Source organism: Ptychodera flava, chromosome 8, assembly GCF_041260155.1.
Source record: "Ptychodera flava strain L36383 chromosome 8, AS_Pfla_20210202, whole genome shotgun sequence".
Lineage (NCBI taxonomy): Eukaryota > Metazoa > Hemichordata > Enteropneusta > Ptychoderidae > Ptychodera > Ptychodera flava.
In genome coordinates this window covers 14,108,947-14,132,143 of record NC_091935.1, presented here as the reverse complement: position 1 = coordinate 14,132,143, position 23,197 = coordinate 14,108,947, and the positions used below count along the sequence as shown (strand labels likewise).

The following is a 23,197-nucleotide window of genomic DNA, read 5'->3' as shown; positions in this document are numbered from 1 at the left end:
ATAGGCTGATATGAAAGACAACATTTACCGGCTACTAAGGTTCACATTGTCCTGTCTAATCGATATTGTTTGATCATAGTCATCTTATTTATGGTATCATTATGCATACAGAGAGAGTAATAAGTGGAATTCTGTTTCTTACAATGGATATTGACAGTTCATTCTATCTTTGATAATATATTGGGAAACTTAAACTGACTTTGGTTTGTACTTTATACATGATACACAGGAAGTTTGGCTGGGATACAGAGGAATAACTTACACATTTAGGGGATTTTCTTTTAATTTTACATGTTACATGTAAAACTAAAATATCTGTTATTTGTAAGAAATATTACCAATTGGAAGAGGGTGATGAAATCTAAATATTCTGATTGTTTACTACAAAATGAGGTCAAACCCAAATAGTGGTCGTCATGGAAGTTTCCATAAGTTGTTGTGAGTCTTAAGTTTGGCATGATTTTCTTTATGTTATGATGTATTCCAATAACAGGGCTTCTTGAGACTTTTTTCCTTGGTGCATCTACATGATTGTACCAAATGGCAACTTCAAGTACAGTATGTTAACATTTATACATTTATTGTAAATTTGCTTCACCACACTCCATGAATCCCTGAATGTTGTGTTGCACAGCAGAATTAAGTAATTTTAAATTAATCATTTCAATTTATATAGGTTCCCGAACCATCCAAGATAAAATGTGACAGTAATGGAGTTATTGAAAGTTTCAGATTGAAATACAAGAAAGCAGGTACACAAAAAGAATATGTTGAAATTTCTGGTTCAGATGGCAATGCCCGAATATTTGAAATTACTGAGTTGGTAGCGTATACAGAATATGAAGTGATGGTGTCATATTTTAACAGAGATAAACAAAGTCCTTGGAGTTCAGCAGAAATAGAAAGAACAGATGAAGATGGTAAGTTGAATCTTGTGTAGCTTTAATTAACACCAGCAGATTACTTGACTTGTAATTTTTCAGTTGTCTGTATTTACTGGTTGCAAACAAAGTCAAACACAATAATTTGTACTGTCAAGATGAGCTATACCTCAAATTCTTATTTGAAGTCTTGTGACAGATAGCGTATACAATTCAAGTAGAGTGCTGGTACACAAGTACCCTACAAACAGTATCCTTCATTATCAGCAATTATTGTCTCATGCATCCAATAATTGTTATCAAAATTATTTTTTGCTCTGAGAATTCCCTGTCACATGGACCAGTGGACAACACTAGAATTAATTCAATTTGACCATGGAAGAGTGACATAGTTGGAATGTCATTCTTCATATTTTAATCAAAACTTTTTAAATTTAACAGATGATTTATATAGTGGCACAAATATGGTGAGCACTGCTTGTGACCAAAAATAACTTTTCTTGTGATATTATACGGTATAGCACAGTTGGAATGTGCATATGTTATACCGATATTTAGGAAAAAATCATGAAATATGACACAACAGCCAAGCTAGAAAATATTATCTTCATGTTAATGCATATGGCCAAAATTAGAAAAAGTAGCAGTGCAGTGATTCATGGATTGGTAAATCTATGGGTTTTTGGTTGCATGCTATCCCTGAATGGTCATCACATCAGTAGTTCCTTGCATGCAAGTTTGTAACTGTTTTACCCATTTTTTACGTCCATCCTTCATGAGCATGCCCCTGTTTTGTCATTGCTATGAGCCTGGGTAATAAGTTATATCAGCTGACCTTGCTTGCATGTTATTAAATATTATGTGATTCAGCCTATTGATTTGCACTTCTGACATGATCCGATGTCAAGACTGATACGGAATTATATGTACTTCGTAAAAAGCAGTGTATAGCCACTAGAATTCATACATTCACGTGATATTGTATTCCATCTCAAAAGAGTGGATGACTCTGAAACAAAGGGACCTGTAGGTGTTGATAAATCAAATTTTATGATGAAACATCTAGCTGTCTTTTAGAATTGACAGGAAATGTAAAGCAGTGAATGACTGAGACATAGTCTTCAATGTACATACAGACACGTAGTTCCGCCCTGGCCTGAGTCACAGGCAGTGGAAATTCTTATTTGTTCAGTGTTGCATCTGATCACAGGCCGACAGGCTATGAATAAGTAAAATGTCAAATTTCAATGAACTCACCGGAATGTGAGGCTTTATGTGGGAACAGAAGTCAGCTTCCTCATTACACACAGTGAAAACTAAGTCATGGACTCTCTTGTACCGCGCAACAATATAAATACAGCCACTGATGTTTTTTGTAGACAAACACACACTATGTATAGCAAATGTCATGAAATCTTTTTCTATTGAAAAGGCGTGCTGGCGTTACAAGGACTTACTTTTTAATGTGTTGATTTTGTCATGGATGTATAAGACAAATATATCCGTGTCCTGAACAAAAAAATTGAAAAAATCTAAATTTCAATATTATTGATGATTTTATCCAAATCATAATCTGAAGTAGGAGTTTTCCATCCTTAGGAAGAACAACTGAAAAGCAGATAGCATCAATGGAAAGACACTATGGACCTGACCCTAGTACAAGTAGTCACTGGGGGGGGGGGGTTGTAGAGGTGTTGGTCAAAATTAACCGTGTGCTTGCTGTTGTCTGAATTTCATCTGGACGTTTATAATACTAGACGTACGGTGATGAAGGTGGCATCGAATAATATAGATAAGGTGTATAATACTGCTATTTCGATGGCAGAATTCTATATTGAGCTGCTTGATGCGGTGTTTGTTCGGTTGAATATGCTGTCCCAGTTTCGCTGAAGCTACCACTCGATTGACCAAGGAAGTTTGTGTAAATGCAGACATACGAAACGTGATACCGTGCCATTCAAGCTCTTTCTGTACATACATGTAATTTACTGTATTTTTTGTTTTATTCTCAACTCGTCATGAGGAACTTTTTGTAACAATAACAATACAAATTGAATCTTTTGTTTGATTTGTGGGATTGATTGAATACCAGTAGGTGGTGTGCCTTTGATGATGCTTAGTTTGGGTGGTCTATCTGAAAAAATGTCAGTGACTGCATTGATTTTTGTTGCGCACAACAGAGAGTCCACGCTGACTCCGTTTTTGCTGTAATATTATTGTCATTTTCAATGATCAATAATTTTCAACATGAGAATATATGAAATTTTTCCTGAAACAAGTGTGATAATACGGCAAGTTGTTTATTTAGTTGTATGTATACATGGGTTGTATTTTTGTACAATAAAACAGTTACAAAAGGCATAGAAAGGAGGATTATAATGATGAAGAAAATACTGACCTTTAAACTTTCCACTAATTATAACTCAAATGGCATGTATACATGCAGACCACATCACACTGAGATCTTCGATTAGTAATTGTTGTTGCCCGTTTTCATTCATGACAGTGCAATCAGCTTAAAGGGTGATATTTAAATGATACCACATGATTGCATGGAAGGATCATGATTCCTTGCATGGCCAAGGGATGTTGCTCCTGATGGTAATATTGATGATGCCCGTGCCGAAATCGAGCATGTAAATTAATTCATTGCACCAATCAAATACTTTGTCAAAGCTGTTAGTGTTGAAATTTGCCAAATGTGAACGTTCCATTCTTGCTCAATCACTAGATATATGGAGTTGTGATATTTAACTCAAAATAATTCTGAGACAGTGTTGTTTGTAGTTTTTAGCTCACATTTGGTATACCAATGTGAGGTTATTGTATAAGCTGAAGTCGATGGCGTCTGTATGTATGTATGTATGTATGTATGTATGTATGTACAATATGTTCGTCAACATCTAAAACTCGCAAAACAAAAAATGCAAACCGCTGCACTTTCAGCTTGGTATTTGGTGTGTTGATGCATCCTGGGCTATAGATGAGAGTTTGTTCAAATGAAGTCTGCGTTGCCAAATTATGCAAATGAGCTTAAAAGATGTGAAATGGTCAAGAATTAATAATTCAAGAAACACTCTTTTGATTGCTTTAAAAATTTGTGTGCAAGTACCTTAGGTGAACCTTATACAGTTTTATGAATATCGTAAAGATATCTTTAATTTTGTATTTTTGCTGAATCGTTTGGTTATTTTTCTCATTTTAAGTAAAAATTCTTCTTCTCTGAAACCGCCAACCCAACTGCTCTCAAATTTGGGTTGGATGTTTGCAAGGATTTTACTCTTCTAATTTGTTGACATTATGACAAATTGGGAAAATTACTATTTTGGGGCAATTTTTGTTATTTTTGGTCAAAAAATCTTAAAAAGTATTTTCTTTTTAAAGCCCCTGGACAGACAGCTTTCATATTTGGTACACAGATGTCCAGAGATGACAATACTAAGATATGTTGAAATTGTCCTGAAATATACAAAATTTGTATTTTTAAGACAATTTTGTCATTGGTCAAGAAACTTGTTCTTAAAATTACTTGTCTGATACCTTTGTAATTTGGTATAAAAGTCCTGAGGGATGTTATTAAATAAATTTACTGCTCAAAGTGTTGGGAAACCCCCAAATTTGTATATTTTAGGTAATTTTCTCAGTTTGTGACCTTAAATGACCTACACCAACCCAGGATATGTTGTGAGACAGTTTTGAAGGCTGTGAAAATAATTTTGTCATATTTGGTATCAATTTGTAGGAAAATTTGATCCAGAAAACAAAGCTGAGGTGAATTTTTTCATTGCGGACCAATTTTTGCAACTTTTCTATGTAAGACACACAAGAACTGATGAGAAATTTGGATCCAGGATAATTCCAGATGTCGTAATCACCCCCACAGTGGAAGGCATTTCACTATCTGTAACTAACTTAAGTGCTGTTTACATTAGAATGATAGCACTCATAGCATTAATTAAAAAATCCCCAAGGTTGTAAATACATTTCCTGCCATCTGGCCTTATGTAATACCAAGGGGTGGAACATTTGATATTCAAGAGGGTCTAGAAGATTGATGAGGTAGCATTACTTTTTCACCAGATCCCTTGTACATTTTTCCCCACTCCCACCTTTCCTTTTATCAAGCCTTCTCTGTCTATTTTTAGCTATTATAGACTTATAGTCTATAGAAGCTATTGGGATGGGTATCCATCAAGCGTCCGTCGTCAGTCTGTATGTACATGTATGTATGTATGTATGTATGTATGTATGTATGTCCGTTTGTGAGGCGTCCGTCCACTCAAATATCTTGAGAACCGCAGTACTTACTGATTTGATATTTGTTGTGTAGATGCAAAATATGATAATGAGAAAGTTTTTTTTTAATTTTTTGATATTGTTGAAAATGTGCAAATTAGCGCCAAAAAAAGCGTTTTTGGTAAAAAATCTTCATCTTCATAACCACTGGTCAGATAGCTTTGTTATTTGGTATACAGGTCCCTAGGGATAACCCAACTTAGATTTGTTAAAATTGTGATGAAATATGCAAATCTGTATTTTTAAGGAATTTTTTTCCATTTTTGGTCAGGCCATCCTGAAATGAGCTATCAAAGATATCCACCTTCTTCATCAATACATGTGTCACAAAAGGTTATTCTCTACATAACACAGCAGAGCTCTGTCAACTGTTGGGTCACTTGTTTTTTCAAAACTGCTGGTCAGACAGCTTTAATATTTGGTTTACAAGTCCCTAGGATGACCTTGGTGAGATAATTTCATACAGTCAGGAAATACTTAATTTTGTATCCATGTCTGTAGTAGCTTCAGAGACTTTGGCCCTATGTATTGTTGTTAACATTTGCTTATATGTATTTAGGATCTGCTTGTCTCATTGCTATAGAAGTTGATATGCATGTTCCTAAAGATGACCTCCAGTACCTAAGTTTGAGACCTTATTTGCTTTTGTCATTCTTGTTTTTCTGGTTTAAATATTTCTTGAATGGACCAATTGAAACCGAATGTGAGCATAGTGTCCTTGATGGTATTTTTTTATATTGTCGTACAATTATACTAAAATGTTATCTGATTCATGTTGATATAACATTTTTGGAGCATGGCTGTACTGGAATTACGGTACATAACCAAATGCATTTGACGATATGGTGCATTCAGAAATGGCGCCTGGTATTCTAGAATGTACTAGCAGGCTTTTATCACCTATTACACATGTTATATGACTTTTTGCTCTGTATTATGTAATACTATAGTGTAAGCCAATCATGGTATATCTAAAGAGTAAATGAAGCGTCATAAGAAATATTAAGCAATTATAATGTTACGATACAGTAGAACTTAACTGTGCTTATTGGTCCATACACAACTCAACCAAAGGAAAATCTTGAGCAAGCTTAAAATGTAGGTAGTCCAGAATACAGATAACAGGACAGGATTTTCTCACCTAGCCATACCATGCCATACGTACCAGTAACACAAACACACAAAGTAAAACTTTGTCTTTTTCCATTTTTATAGTTCCAACTAAACCACAAAGTGTAACACTGATACCTGCAGTGTATGCCATAGAAGTTCAGTGGTCAAAACCTGATCCAACAAACGGTATCATCGACAAATATAAAATCAGGTATTGGGAAACAAACAATGCAGGAGGAACACAACAAGAGAAAGAGGTTACAGAAGACTTAAAAGATGTCAACTCATATCTCATAACCAACCTTACTCATAAAGTTGAATACTCTGTGCAGGTATGCTATTTCTGTAAGTTTGTTCAGTTTAGCTTGAAATTATTACGTATATACAGGTACAATGGATGGTTTGTAATTAATAACAACCAGTGTCAGCATCTTGAAAAAATCCAGTACTGCATGAGTAGCCTCAGGGTCATAAATCTGTTATGTATGAACATACATGTATGTTTGATACAAATCAGCCTTTTTATGGAATGTTTTAATGGTTAACTTTTGCATCACAAGAATAATTCCTTACCCTTATCGTTTCCAATACAGTGGCTTTACCTATTGAAATGGAAGTAAGGTGACAGGTCAAAAGCAAAATTTAAATTAACCCTTTTTACCACAATGAAGACACCCAACCAATTATGATAGGGTGGGTTAATATAGGGAAATGAGGAAGAAAGGATTATTGGGACATCAGTTGTAAAGACTGATGGAAACAGCAACCTTCAATTCCTTTGCTTTGATGCTGAATCAGTAAACAGTCACCGTCACAAAACACTCCTTCTCACCAAGCTCATTTTACAATTCATGTTATTTTTGTACATGAAATTTTGATGCATGGATATTGAAAGGACTTTAATTCTGGCACTCTCCTACCTGCAGTGAAGGAATATGTTTCATGATATATGTATGCATATGTGTATGCATGGTCAAAGGTAATAACTTGTTAATTCCTTGTACCCTCCAAGCAAAAAAAAACTCGCCTATTTTTAAAATATATATGATGCCAATTTGCTAAATTTCAGGTTGCAGCATCCACAACACCTGGAGAAGGACCTCTCAGTGATGCGGTTAGTGTAGAAACTACAGAGTCAAGTAAGTGTTCCAGTATTAATTACTTAATCTGCATGTCATGAAATTGTAGTCAAGTCAGTAATTTAAGCTTTCTGTCCCAAATATGTCTTTGCAAGTCAATTTAAACTACTACATCTAGCCCTGAGGTGGCAATTTGGTGCCACCTGCCCGTCACCGATGAATTTGCTGAAACAAAATGTCATTGAATACCAATCATGTATTTACCGGTAGTAAAATTCCGGGGTTTGTTGCTACCCTGTCACTGAGTTAAGGTTATTGGTTGCTCAGGTAAAATGTAAATTATATAGGAAACCTGGACAAGGTCACATCAGTTGATCGAAAAAGTAAATAAACCTTGTAAAATGATGAGAAGTATTGATGCATTCGGTATACAGAAAATACTGATGAAACACATGATATGATGTGTACGTATTGGCAATGACAGTATCCTTTTAATAAAATCATAAAAATTGCTAGTGGTTCATCTGCCTGTTAGCCAAAAGGAAGGTTGTCAATATTTGTTCGCATTCAATTAAACTGTCAATGTATAAATTAAGTCAAAAACTTAGGTTAATTTGTTCTTCGGTGATTGTGAAAAATTAAACATATACCAAGTAATGAACCTGCTATGTGAAAGGATAACATTTGATACAGAAGCAGTCTTCACATGTGGTCTGTCAAAGCATACATCGTTATCGAAGGAAAAGGTCTGTTTGCAAATTCATTTGTAGAGCAAAAGTTTTCTTCTGTGATAAAATATCACAGTTATGGTCTGATGGATTGGAATAGCCATTTATAATTCTTTTCTTGTATGTTTAAACATTGTCCAATATAATTGTCAGCCATAATGTCCTCTCCTCTCGTCGACCAACCAGTTTCCAAACCACTTTGATGTGGAGCTTTTTGCCAACAGCTTAAAAGTCATGTCAATCAATTACAACCGCTGCACTTCCAGTAATTTGTTCATATATATCTGATATGTAAATCAGTTCCAGCCATGCCTACAAGTGTTGAAGTTCTGAACAGCCAAGATGATCAAATTGAACTTACATGGACAGCACCTTTCCCATTTCGTGGAGACATTACAAACTATGGGGTAAGCTTTATCAATAATTTTCAATGAAAACTTGTTTGAGACTGTATGAGTAATTAGGTGTCAACCTGATAAGTTTGAGTCAAATCAACTACCTGTAGTATGTGAAATTTGTTTCTGTCTCTGTACAAGCTAAAACAATTATTACATATATCTCGACAATTATTACAGCTACATTGTACACAATAGCACTATCAGAGAATATACTGGTAAAATGTTTATCTCTTAACTTTTGTAGGTAATAATCTTTATAATGATATTGATTTTAAATCTATCCGCAATATGGCCATTCAGGCTTTCTTATTCCTTTAGGCAGGCAAATATGTTGATATGTTTGTGGAATTATTGGGCACGCCTTTGTATGTGTGCCTATTAGAATATCACAGAGAGTTTCACTATCAAATTTGGTACCACAAGAACAGAACTATGCAGTTGAGCAGTACATTTGTGAAATCAACTGAAGGTATTTTTTAATCAGATTTACGTTAACTAACGTTATTTGATGTCAGCAATAACTCCCGCTACGTCAGGTGGGTATACAGTAGATTCAGGTACAATGCTCAACAAATAGAACAAGCCACTACTGAGGTGAGTTATATGGGAGTGAATTAATAATGTACCTAAATCAAGCGTACACTCACCTGCGAAGAGGGTTTTATTGATATGTCAGCATCTGTGTTTATGGCAGTTGAAGTTGTTTCCTCCATACTTTATAGTGAAGAATCAAATTTTGTGTGATTGTCATCAAAGAGAAATCTAGCTGATTTGATGGCGTGCAAGCCAAACGCTTGTGATGGTCACAATGTATGTATTGAATCATTTCTTTAGCACTAACGTTGATTTTTCATGCTGTCTGTATGCTCTCTGTCTTTGTCTAAGATAAGGGGCCCTGTTCAGCACTTTAAAAACACAATTTTACCATGTGACGTGGGTAGACCCTTACGAAAATGTCTTTTAGGACGCCTAAAAGAAAATGTCTTTTAGGATCTAAAGTAATCTTAAAGGAATATTCTTATAAGAACCTTCAGTATTTTGGCCCCTTCCTAAAAGAATCTTTAAGGAATCTGAAAAGTATTACTAAAAGATTATTTTTGAATCTTAAGGTATTCTTTAAAGAATACTATTTAAATGGCAACAAAATTCTTTAAAGAATACTTATGGCTTTAAAAGTTTTCTTTTAAGACTATAAATAGTATCCTGAAAAAATACTTTTGAATTTTTCAAGTATTCTTTAAGGAATACTATTAACCCTGAACATTTCTTAAAAGAACACTTAGTACATTAATGTACTTTTTCTGTAACATTCAAGGACACAAATGTCATATTTATACATTCAGCTAGTATTTTTATACAAAGAAACTTTATTTCTGAAGTCAAAAAAATGACAAGTTGTTGAGATATACAAAATATTATGCAAAGCTGTATGTAACAATTCAAATTGACTCTTATAACTGGAACTGCACAAGCATTCTATGCATTGAAATGAAGATCTACCTTTTAGGATGTTTTTGACTTGCTACCACATGCTATTATTGTGTAAAACTGATATCTTGACCTTTGTTAGCGATGATCAATTCAGTAGATGCTACCGTACATTATCAAGTATCCAAGCTGATGACACAAAACATTCAATTTTCACTACCATAATTTTAACAATTCAACAGCCAAACAAGGTCTTAGTCACCAGCATAAAAAGAATTCAGGCTTCATGAGGGTAATATGTGAGCACACAATTAATTAGATATCCACTTCCTGTTTTGTTATGTAACACGCTCCAAACCCTTAATTTGTTTCATAGCTCCTTTGTCTCACCATAAAGGTCTTTCGTTTACCTCAATGGTCTCACTTAAATGTCAATGCACTGTGAAAATCCCTGACTACCAGTACATAACTACCTTGCCTTAAAACTGTACTCCAGTTTATATTGTGTGTGGACTAAAATGCCATGGTCAACAACAGTGGTTGCAGCACTGAACAGGCATGTAGACAAAGGATCATTGTGAACCTGAATGTATCTGTAAGTTTTCAGTCTTCAAAACCAAAACATTGACTTATAATAATCTATTGTACCTAACCTTGCCATAATGCAGAGAATAAAAGCTGTCAAACACCTGGTTATGTCGCTACACAGTCATTTTTAGAGCTGCAACTGCCTTGTGTCTTTTCAGTGGCGGCCATATTGTTTTGATGATGCCTACCCACAATGCACTGGAGCCCCAAATGCATTCTGGGCTTAAGGAGCATCCTATAGAGGACTTAAAAAGTGTAAAATACAGCTTCATGGCAAAGATGGTGGAGCAACAGGAAACAACGAATAAATATTAAAACTATTTTTTTGTGTGTAGATTAAGAAAAAGTGGATGATGTCCACTGACTATTTTCTATACTTTTTTGTAAAGGATAGAAGTTCTGATTTCTTTCTTTAGTATTCCTTAAAGAATACTTTATAGCTGTATAAAACATTTTTATAGTAATACTAAATGCATAACTGAATTCCTATAAAACGCATCTTCTAATCAGTATTCTGACCAAATACATACTAATGTTCACATATGCTTTAAAGGATATAATCATAAGATATTACATGTATGTGTGACTAGAAATTAGGTGATTATATGTGTTTATATTCAATATCCTTTTCTGAGTACGTAATATAATACAACTTTCAAGAAGAAATTTTGCGAATATAAATTTTGGGAAAATAAATTAAGAATTCTCAAAAAACAGCTACAAATCAACAAAAATAACATTATATGACAAGAGTTTTATTTTCATGTTACTAAAGAAATGTCCTATAGGAAAATGTTATCCTTTAGTATTACTAAAGGACAGTCTTTTAGGACAATTTTGTCCTAAAGCAGTCCTTTAGGCTGGCTAAAGGTCTTATAGTATTCTTAAAGCAGTACTAAAAGACATTTTTGTAAGGGCATGCTCTTGTCCAATCAGATCGATGCACATTGACATGTCAACTAATGCTTTTCTGTCATCTGTGTTTTTGACGTAAAATTCACTATAACCACGGTACTGTCCTGTCATTTACAATGTATTACTGTTGGGAATTGATTTCAGCTAGAATAATTAAGCCCCTTGCCCAGTAATAAAGCATCATTTGAGTTCAACTTTACCAAACAAATTGTTCTAAGAGTTAAGCAATAGATGTTAAATTGTGTTGCTGCTTCGTCTTAAAGGGACAAAGTCGGCCATTTTTCAGGAATTTTGTTTGATGCAACTACTGTCAAACAATATAATATATTGCTTGACATGTTGAAAGACACTGAATAAATGGGTGACCATGCATATATTCGACCCTGGTTTTAGAAACACTAAATGAAACCATCGCGAAAATGGATTAATGGGCATGACCATAAATTCATTTTCGGTCAAATATATTTGCATGGTCACCCATTCATTCAGTATCTTTCAACATGTCAAGCAATATAAGTAGTGTCTTGTATCAAACAAAATTCATGAAAAATGGCCGACTTTGTTGTCCCTTTAAACCTTTTGTTTCTTTTATCACAACAACGTGGAGGTATACTCATCATACGTCATTGCTTTTCAGATATCGTACACCTCCAAAGAATCAATTTTTGAGGACACACAGATGCAATCACAATCAACCGTCGTGCAAGGGAGCATAGATACTTACACATTAGAAGATCTAAGTCCTGGAACCACTTATGAAATCAAAGTGAATGCCAGTACTGTGAAAGGGTTTGGAGAACCGCGTAGTCTGATGAGTGGTACTACATTTACAGGTACAGAACTATGTTGGTAATTACATTAATTAACATGATATACAGTACAACCATTCCTTTACATGAAGATTTCTAACTTATATTACATGTAACATGAAAAGTTTAGAAGATACAAGGAAAATTTCACTGTGGTTTTTTATGATACAGATGCTGTCAGAAACTGTTTTGAATGAAATGATATTACATCATATTTTTTCAAATATAGCAGCAAATGGCTACCAATCCAATCTCAATATGGAGGAGTCAGCATTAATAATATCAAATTGACATGAGAAGTTACTGAAAAACATGTGCTGAAACTATCTACAAATTCTAAGGTTTCAGACAGATTATTGATAAATCCAACATTGAAAGTAACAGTCACACCTTTTATTTTCAGTTGATATCTCGGAAGTACTTCCCATGACAGATGGTATGAATAATAAAATCGTACATTCTGATAATCAAGCTCAAGTAATATTACCTCAGCTGGCAGAGGATTCTGGCATCTCTGAAGACACCGCACTTCTGTAAGTGTAGACCCACTGAAAAAGAAATTTCATTCTGGCTAATAATATATGATTTCTGTGTAGCTTGATCAGAGTTCAAATTACTCATGAATGTGTCATACTCATGGAATGTCACAGAATTGCACCTCAGCTGTGACGTTCGCCACCATGGTGTGGTACAAACCTTAATTGCTATCAATGCTGGATGAGGGCCAGTTTTCAGGGAATGGGGTGAAAGATTGAAATTTTCAGCTATATTTCCTGTTCAAGGGTCCAACATCATTATAGATTGCAGAGAAGGACCAAACTTGTGTGCTTTCATTACGATTTTAACAGCTGTTATTTAAAGAGGAAAGTCCCCTACAAAAGGGGGATTATGGTAAGACTATGCAGATGTGAAAAAGCCACGCTACGGGTAAGACGCACTCGATTTGCTCCGAGATTTCCAGAAATTCGACGGGTGAACGGCGTTAATTTCCGTCCAATCTCATACATGACACCTGTGAATGTATAGCGACTGCCTTTATGTCGAAAAAACGTTGAAAACACTGTTATTTAATACAGAGAACGCATATTTTCACTAAGCATGTCCCAGAATGTCCATTTGACCTCTGTTCTAAATGTTAATGTATGCTGCCAATCATGATTACTCAAATTCAAATTGCGGCCTAGGCGATCTTGATCCCTGCCGAGCACAACAACAAGGCGTACTGACTTATCACTAAAATCACCGTTATGTACGTACCTAAACACACGCATACACAACCACATACAACGTAAACGATACGACACATGTAATGAACACGCAAGAAACGCATTTTCTTTTTGGAGTGATTGGTGGTCTTGAAAAAAAACGTTTTGTATGTGTTCCTGTAAAAAGTTATGAACATTGAGAGTCTTCACACGTCGTTTTGAAGGCAATCACAATTTCATTTTTTCCTTCAGGCATCGAAACTGAATCTTTTGGCTCACATTTTGAGGAAGTACCTTTAGCATTGTGACAAGTTTGGTCATGTTTATATCAGTTGATTCAATTCAGTTGAGCTGAGTGGAATTGAAATTTCAGTGTTGATTACATCGTTGCCACTATTGCGTTGTAGATCGATCATCCATGATCATCCATACTCGAGTACTCATCGACGACGACCACGGCCCTGCACAGCTGTCCTGGGGGACTCATCAGCGTCATTTACTTTCTTTACCAATGTATTTCAAAATATTTGGCTGACCATTGTCACAGATTACTAGTAGTTTCCTTTTGTTGAAGATTCTGGCTTACATATCGGAACAGCAAGCAGCGTATGTATAGTATGCAAATATGCAGGCTCATCTATGGAACTACGGCAACTTTTCCACAACGTCTCAGTCACATGTCATTTGCATATTACGAACGGTCGTCGATGTTTTCCGAGGTTACCTATCCGAGGTAACCGGATATGCAATATGCGCTCACTATACTTCGGGTCATGCATACCAAACTCTAACTGGGGTCGTAACGTTTTATCAGTTTTACTCAAAATTTCTTCACCCTTTCCTCTGATTTGTTCGAAATGCCAAATTACACGGAAAATAAGCTTACGAATGGGTGAAGATTTGTTTTTCAAATTCACAAGTTTTTTTTCCCGTTGCAAGCTGCGTGTAACCCGGCCGTGCGAAGTACCAGTGACCGGCTATATCTACATCACTGCCAACCAAAAAAGCCATAAAGCTACAAACAGTAGAAGGTTCTAACTTACGATTGCTTACGATCACAATCTACTACCGTCCTTAGAGACTATCATCTATTTGCTAGACTTTCCCCTTATTTTTTATATGTCTAGTTTGCGCGCTTGTACCGAACACGAGATGTTCAGGGCTAGATTTAAACTCAATACAGTGCCCGAGGAAATTCTCTCCTGAACTAAGTCAAGACCTTCGTTTTCTATCTTCCTTCCGAAACTCGTAATACTCTGTCCATTTCAACTACTGGCTTCAATCACAGCGCCTTCACATTCAAATCACCCGCTGCTGTTGTGAGAAAGTATCCGTTCCGTGTTGATGAAAGCCGGGGTTGAAACCAGGGAGTTGAAAACCGGGTCCCATTTGAAATCGCAACGGAATATGCACACATCTCCATAGACGCAAAAAGGTTAGCAGAAATTCAGAGATGTATTGAAAGCCATACACCGTTGCTGTTTATTGAGCAAATTGTATGATGGAAATTCGTCTCCGAACTCGGCGATACATGAGCGGCCATTCTGTTTCATAACTTCCTATACATGTATTTCTATTGCATACCACAGCGGTCATCGCATCGCTGTCTATCGAACCGCAAAACGACTGTGATTTGAATTCAGTAAATTTTGATTGGATTCGAACTCACAACGTACGGCATACAGTCACCTTAGTAGCGAAGAATCACAGTCAAGGAAGGTCTCAGGCTGTCGACCAGACCACAGCCCCTCGACCAGTAGGCCTACTCCACCCTAGTTATAATGTAGTCTCGAATTGTGTGAACCCTACACACTTCCGTAATATTCAGGCAGAGGTGATAATCGGTAGTTCCTGGTGTAAAAGATAGTTTATGTTTCTCTGATAAGCCAACGACTAAGCAAGTGTTTAACTATCCCGCCCAGTGTTTGCCATCAACCGACGTCACTACGACGTTGCCTATTGTGCGCCCACGGCGCTGGACTTTCCTCTTTAAAGAGCAATATGCAAATTATAATACTGTGAATGTGGTCACAGAAGAATGTGGTCAGTCTTCTCGTGTGAATTAGAGCATCCTTTCTTGGCTCAAAAAATGCTGATTGTTATGGCTAAGACAGTGCTAGCTATTGCTCTGAAATTTGTTTGTATGCAAAACAATGATTTAGCAAAAACATTTTATTATTGTGTGACAAAAAGCCATTGCAGAAGATGCACACACATTCAAACCAGTCCTCGTCATTCGATTTTCATCGTTTCACTTCTTATAGGTCAAAATTTACATGGTTCCAGTATCCGTGGTTACTGTAATTAATTTATTACTATATTTTACAGTGGTTATGTCATAGTTCTGGAGTATGATCAGAGTTCAAAGAGGAGAAGGAAAAGAGACATTGATCCTTCAAGACTGGGAGAGTACAATGAAACGGGTCCACCATACTACATCACAGCATTACTTCCGCTCGACAATGTCCCAGAGACATTCATCATAGGTGATAATAGTGAGAATGGAGGTTATAGAAATGTTCCATTGACCACTGGAAGGCAATATGGTGTCTACTATGGACTCAGCAGTGAAGTTAATGGCGTAAGTAATTCTGTTATGTCAATGCTACACTTACCAATAGAGGGCAGTGTGGGGTTAACTGATGACTGACAAATATAGGGTATCAAGTGTTGTGGTAACATTATTATTATTTCACTGGCTGTAAGAAATATTCATGGTTTACATCTGGAGTTCACTGGAATCAGAATTAACTGACAAATTTCCTACGTTGGATATTATAGGAATACTTACCTGCAGTAATGAGCTGTTGATGTTTGGTGTGCTTAAGCCAGAAGAATTTTACTGCTACTTTTATTGGAAGTGAAATTCCCATAGCTAATATTGCAATTTATCAAATTCACAGCAAGGTGTACTTTGTTTTCAGGAACCATACTACAGTCTAGGAGATGAGCCTGCACTTAATTTCAGAGGTAAGATAATATGTCAGCCTTTTCACCAGCTATCCAGGCAAAAACTTTGGATTTCAGACTCTAAACTCCCCAACATGTACTCTTACAACAAGAGTTCTTGCAGATAATGTAGTCATCCAAAGACTTATCTTGATACTACAATGGGTATATTTACTAAAAATTAAAAATTAAAAATGGTATGTTGCATCATTTCAATCATGTAAGCTTCAACAAAGGCAGAATTTTAACTTTATTTGAGAATTTTGTCTTTGTTATCACAAGAACAATCAGTGCATTCATACCGAACACCAGTGTATCTCATTCTAAGGCACTAGGAATGAAACAAATATAGACTTGCACATAAGTAACATGTGGTTGTAATGAAAATAGTTCATGTCCATCCAGTAAGGACCACTTTTTTCAGAACCATGAACACCATGGTATTCTAAAAACAAACAAATCCACACTTAGAAGTTAAAACTACAAGTTCCTAGTCCAGGAAATAGTTGACCTTTTGAACAGTGTTTCTCCTAAGCCACATCATGAATAAACTTAAATGATACTTGCAATCGACTGTAACAATCTCAGTTTCGATGTATTGTCTGATGGCTGTTACTTTGTTTTCATTAAAGTCCAATTTTGAATTTGAGTTACCACCCAACTTACAGGTGTCGATGCAAGTTTAGTTAGAGACTCAACTCTATCCAACGTGCCATAAAGCAGTGAAGACAGAATGCATGGACAAATTTTTAAATGTGCAGCAAAAAGTAACATTTCATTGCTTCATTCCCCAAATTGCATAATATGTGAATTTTTTTTATTTAAATTTCAAATTAATGTTAACTGTACATATTTTCAGATGCAAAACTTTTGCTGATGTGTAATCTGAAAATATGTACATTAACCTCTGATTTTGGTATTTGGTTTTAAAGAATAGATTTGAATTCTGGAATTACTGAATTTAAAATTTCTTGACAAAAATACAGGTAAAACTTTAACATATTTAGATGATACATGCTAACATTTATCCATCTTTGCTGTGTTGTGTAGGTGGAGGGCCATTACCGGAAAAGGGATCTCCTGTTGGTGCCATAGTTGGTGCTTTCATGGCAGTAATAATAATTGCTGCTTTGGCAGTCGGTGGTGGGTTCCTGTACAGAAGGTAAAGGGTACATTTTTACACTGACAGGTCAACCAGTGAATATTTCTGCAACACACAAATAGATGTAACATTTTCAAGGTACTGCAACAGTAACAAATGTGCCACATGTTACATTTGTAGCTTCATAAGCATTCTGCATAGCGTGTAATAGTTTTCAAAACTATAAAAAATGTCTGTCGATGGGTAAACCACAATGTTCTATCCCTATACCCTTGCGATCCCGCGGAATAATATTTTCATCAACCATGACTGTCAATTCCTGTCAAATAAAGGAATGTTGTACATCTGACCTACAAATTATCCCTTAAATACCATTCTAAACCTGACTGTAGAGTGAAAAAATTTCATTGATGTTGTTGTTCTCATGTGTTTGGTTTTGATGCGCAGTAACTTGCACCATGTGAACATGCAGTACATCTACTTAAAATTGCAACAGCAAATCTCTATAATAGTGATTGATTATTTGTGAAAGACTGGTATGTGACCAGGAAGTTGTCATAGAATTATTCTCCAAATGCAAGAATATTACATTGAGATTGAGTAACAATGCAATAAAATTGCTCATCAGGATAGTTTTGTAACTTGAATTTGCTTTCTTACCCCCTCTTTTTGATACATTCATGGTTTAGGTATAGACCTACAAAGTCCAAGGACAAATACAGGGAAGATCAGTTGCACACGCCTGATGAGAATCCCTCTGATGATGAGTTTAAATACCAAAATGTACTCTTTGAAAAGTCATCACCAGGTAAGTGAAGGATTGAACACTGGGAAATATTTCACAAAGGATGCAAACACCAGAAAAAGATATCAATATATTTAATCACGTTTAGTTTTATTGATTAACAATGGGGAGATATGAACCAAATTTTCTTGGGATTGACCAACAGTTTGATGTCTTAATTACCGGTACATGCTAACCGAACAGTGCATTACCTGATATGGTACTACTGTAACATTATGGATTAAAACACCTTCCATAACAAAAATGGAACTTTGATTCATATCATTTAGTACATGGTTTCTCAGGTATATTGAGAAAATATCAAATTTCTTGGTCATTGTTGATGTTATTATATTGAAGATATGTATATTTGCCAACAGGGAGTCCAAAGAAGACAGATAAGAATGAGTACCATTATGCTAATGTGGATGAAATAAACACACGTGACAAAAAGAAGAATGGCGCCCCCGTTACCGAGTCTCCTTACGCTACACCAGACGATGTTTCTCCAAAGGCATACAGCCCTCTCAAGCCTGCAAAGAAACCAGATCTATCAAATGATGGCCCACCAAAGCTGCCACAGAAACCTGTTGTTCCCCCAGAGATCACAGCAAAGAAACCATCTGTTCCAAACAAACCTCAGCCCAGCCCCAAGCCTGCTGCATTGAACAGCAACTCAGATCATGTGATCAGAGTGGAAGATCTCCCAGATTACATCATGAAGAAGAGGCAAACTGATGATTTCAAGAAAGAATTCAAGGTATTCCCATCTTTGTTGCCCATGGTCATCCTCCCATGGTTATGCAAATGTTGATTAAACATGCTTGATGCATAAACAAATTCTGATTGCATGAATTAAAAAGAAACCAGTTTATGGTCAGCAATTTATGATCAAAATTTAGACAGTAGAATGTAAATGTACTACTGTAGTGTTTGTGCTTCAGGCAATTTCAGAACTCAAAAATATAAGGCACTCTATGGTCAGCACTCCATGGTCAAAATTTAGACAGTGTAATGTACTATTATACTGTTTTTGCTTGGGCAATTCCAGAACTCAAACATAAATGGTAGTTTATGGTCAGCACTTCATGGTCAAAATTTAGATGGTGTAATGTTCTAAAATGGGATAGGCAATTTCAGAATTCAAAAATAAATGGTGGTTTATGGTCAGTACTCTATGGTCAAAATTTTGACAGTATAAGTACTACTGTAACAGTGTTTGTACTTTAAGCGATTTCAGAACTCAAAAATAAAAGGCTATTTCTGATCAGCACTTCATGGTCAAAATTTAGTAGAATGTACTACTGTAACAGTGTTTATGGTACTTAGGCAATATCAGACCTCAAAAATAAAAGACAGTTTATGGTCAACACTTCATGGTCAAAATTTAGATGGTATAATGTACTAAAATGAGTAAGGCAATTTCAGAATTCAAAAATAAATGGTGGTTTATGGTCAGCACTCCATGGTTAAAATTTTGACAGTACCGGTATAAGTACTACTGTAACAGTGTTTGTACTTTAGGCAATTTCAGAACTCAAAAATAAAAGGCTCTTTCTGGTCGGCACTTCATGGTCAAAATTTAGTAGAATGTACTACTCAGTGAGTGTTTCTGTTAACGTGAAATCCTGCGTATTTTACGCAAAATTGTACTGAAATATGCAAAAAAAATCATGACTGCGTAAACTAATACGCATTGAGAAATGCCGCCCCATGGACACTGATTTACTTGGCCCGCACTACATTGCCTGAATGTGGTTCAATGCAGGACAAAAATAGAACATATACACCTGCTTGCAAGTGACATTTATCATGATATTGCAACATTTTAGACTTTGGTGGACCGCAACTCTCCATGCAACATTGTATTTCATCATCACAAAGCATAATGTCAATAAGTTCTGTACAGACAATAACACTACAGATGCAAAAAATTCAAGAATCGATCGAGTCTACCTTGCTGGTAACACAGTACAGTGTCATTACATCGCATGTTATTTGGAAAGTGTTTACGGGTGACAATTTACACTCTGTTGGGTTGCATTCTTGAGAGGTCCCGCTGGATTTTGACCAGTATCTTTTTGTTGGCACTTCGAAAACACTAATTTCGTAGTCAGAAATGATTTTCTTTGAACATGAAATCATTAGGCTGCTCAACGATCACATACGAGACATGCATCACGGCATTGCAAGCGTTCAGCTACATATACCTTGAAGCCCCACAGGTTATTGTTTTTTGTTAATAGAGCATGCGCATTAAAGGAAAATCCCCCCAAGTTCTACAGAAAAGACTGCCCAACTCACTTCAGATACCGATTCCTACCGTACGCATTTTTGATACATTTTACGCAAATAAAAACCCTGGAGTTGCGTAAAATCATACGCATGTTTTGAAATTGTAACGGAAAGGCTGACGACTGTAACAGTGTTTATGGCACTTAGGCAATATCAGACCTCAAAAATAAAAGTCAGTTTATGGTCAGCACTTCATGGTCAAAATTTAGATGGTGTAATGTACTAAAATGGGATACGCAATTTCAGAATTCAAAAATAAATGGTGGTTTATGGTCAGCACTCCATGGTCAAAATTTTGACAGTATCAGTACTACTTTAACAGTTGTACTTTAAGCAATTTTAGAACTCAAAAATAAAAGGCTGTTTCTGGTCGGCACTTCATGGTCAAAATTTAGTAGAATGTACTACGGTACTGTAACAGTGTTTATGGTACTTAGGCAATATCAGAACTTTACAATAAAAGCCAGTTTATGGTCAGCACTTCATGGTCAAAATTTGGTAGAATGTGCTACAGTATTTGTGCATAGGCAATTTCAGAATTTAAAAATAAAGGCAGTCTATGATCAGCACTTCCTTGTCAAAATTTAGACAGCAGAATGTTGTAGTGTTTGTGCATAGGCAATTTAAGAAATAAAAAATTAAAGACAGTTTATGGTCAGCAATTTATGGTCAAAATTTAAACAGTTTAATGTATTACAATTTGTGCATATATTTTCTCATTTGACACAGAATTCCAACTTTAAACAACACAGCATGGCTTTACTTCACAAACTGACAATGAAGTTACAATTTTGTTATTGTTGCCAGCAACACTTTTGTACATAGCCATAGTATGACATTTCTTTCAGACTCTGCCGTACGGTCAAGTGAAATCAGTCGAAGATGCCAAGATTCCAGATAATACCAAGAAGAACAGATTTCGCAATATTCTTGCTTGTAAGTATTCTGGGCAATTTTTGTGTTATTGATCAAAATTCGTGTAAAAATGTTTGTTGAGACGCCGTTCAATTGGAGATCGCAAAAAATTGTTCTAACCATAAAGCAGAAAAGCATTCAGACACATTATCTTCGATGTGACTTCTCAGTTGTGCTTTGTCAAAAATGGATCCTTCTGTCTATATTGTTCAATATAAATGCACAAAGAAATTTGAATCTTGCAATACCTGTACATGCATAGCAATTAAACATGCATTATCAATGGTATGTGGGCTTTTCATTATCTAAAAATCACATGAGCAATTTTTCATGGTTCTTCCAGAGCAAAACAGTTTATGATACAATGATTTTTTTGTTGTTGCTGGATAAAATGGAGGTATCACACTATCTGGTGCAGGCAAATGTGTTCATGACTATTTCTTAGTAGTTGTCATGATTCCATTGTAAAATTTAGTTGGCATAAATTCTCAAATTTGTCACCACACCAGTTAGAATACTGTATCTAGCATTGCGTCTTACCGTTTTGCAGTACATCATCCCTGCAATGAACTAGTGTACCAGTCGGTACCAGTAAAAAGAAATTTTTGACAGTTACTGTGAAAATCATCCACTTATCCATAGTTGCATGAATGTGATTATAAACAATGGATCCATGTATTTTTTTATCAGATGACCATTCACGAGTGAGGTTGGATCCCATCGAAGGTGAACCCAATTCAGATTACATAAACGCCAGCTACATTGATGTAAGTCCATCTTTGTGTTATCAATCAGGTGATGGGTTATCAGATAAGATGCATGCATTATGCATGGGGATGTGCGAGTGATATGCATGTAGAATATTGGCTTTCAGTTCCCACCTTGTTTGTAATATTAGAGCAAGTTGAAAATAATTTACCATACATTCATGCAATCAGGCGCGCAAGCATGGCAGATGGGTCGTAAAATAAGTCTCTTTCCTGCCCACACTCATTTTTTCAGTTTCACATCCCTAATTGTTCATAACAGTTTTGTTTGATAAGTGCAAGTCATTCCTGTCATTCTGAATGAAATATCTCCAACATTATTACAGTTACTAAAAGTCAATGAATGTTTAATTTAATGATCATGCTGCTCTTTATTATTGATGAGACTATACTTCCGCTACTCGATTGGATTGTTACAGCATCATATAAGGGTACTTGCTTTAAAATAATGATGAAAACCCTTTCTGTTGTATCCAAGCAACTGATTTCAATCTGTGTTTGGTAATATTGCAGGGTTACAAGAAGGAGAAAGCATACATAGCTGCACAGGGTATGTGTCTGCACGTTTATATTGTCTCATCTTGAAACCTAGCAACACCAGCACATTTACTCCAAGCTAACAAAAGAGTGGTTAAGTGCTTTTGCCCTAATTCTGAGAGGGAAATTCATAACATTCTGTTCGTCACACTTGAGACAAGTACCATTTTGGGTGCCATTAGATATTGAGTGTGTACAATGCTGTAGAGATTAGAGCCTTTCTCACCTGTTTAAACTTCATTTTGACCTTTTGAAGTTGCCCATTTATATTATAAACTATGAGTGCAATTTCATTCTATGGATGTGAAACCCAACCAGGGAAATTACATGCATGTTTTACGGGGGCTTTGGAAAAGGGGAAGTCAAGTTTACTAGCTTTATCACCATTTTTGACACATGTACAGATAT

The 23,197-nt window shown here is 35.7% G+C and overlaps 1 protein-coding gene across 2 annotated transcripts in view; it reads left to right on the top strand.

The window, feature by feature from the left end:
* The window catches only part of LOC139138556 (receptor-type tyrosine-protein phosphatase mu-like), a 205,393-nt gene that overhangs the window by 163,091 nt on the left and 19,105 nt on the right, over positions 1 to 23,197 (top strand). For both annotated transcript variants that reach the window (XM_070706982.1, XM_070706983.1), the window contains exons 11-24: positions 677 to 920; positions 6,393 to 6,622; positions 7,360 to 7,429; positions 8,398 to 8,504; positions 12,064 to 12,259; positions 12,639 to 12,768; positions 15,769 to 16,021; positions 16,365 to 16,410; positions 17,440 to 17,551; positions 18,181 to 18,299; positions 18,656 to 19,035; positions 21,419 to 21,506; positions 22,176 to 22,252; positions 22,766 to 22,802. In XM_070706982.1, the coding sequence (XP_070563083.1) occupies positions 677 to 920; positions 6,393 to 6,622; positions 7,360 to 7,429; positions 8,398 to 8,504; positions 12,064 to 12,259; positions 12,639 to 12,768; positions 15,769 to 16,021; positions 16,365 to 16,410; positions 17,440 to 17,551; positions 18,181 to 18,299; positions 18,656 to 19,035; positions 21,419 to 21,506; positions 22,176 to 22,252; positions 22,766 to 22,802 (2,089 nt within the window). The remainder of the gene's footprint in view (positions 1 to 676; positions 921 to 6,392; positions 6,623 to 7,359; positions 7,430 to 8,397; positions 8,505 to 12,063; positions 12,260 to 12,638; positions 12,769 to 15,768; positions 16,022 to 16,364; positions 16,411 to 17,439; positions 17,552 to 18,180; positions 18,300 to 18,655; positions 19,036 to 21,418; positions 21,507 to 22,175; positions 22,253 to 22,765; positions 22,803 to 23,197) is intronic.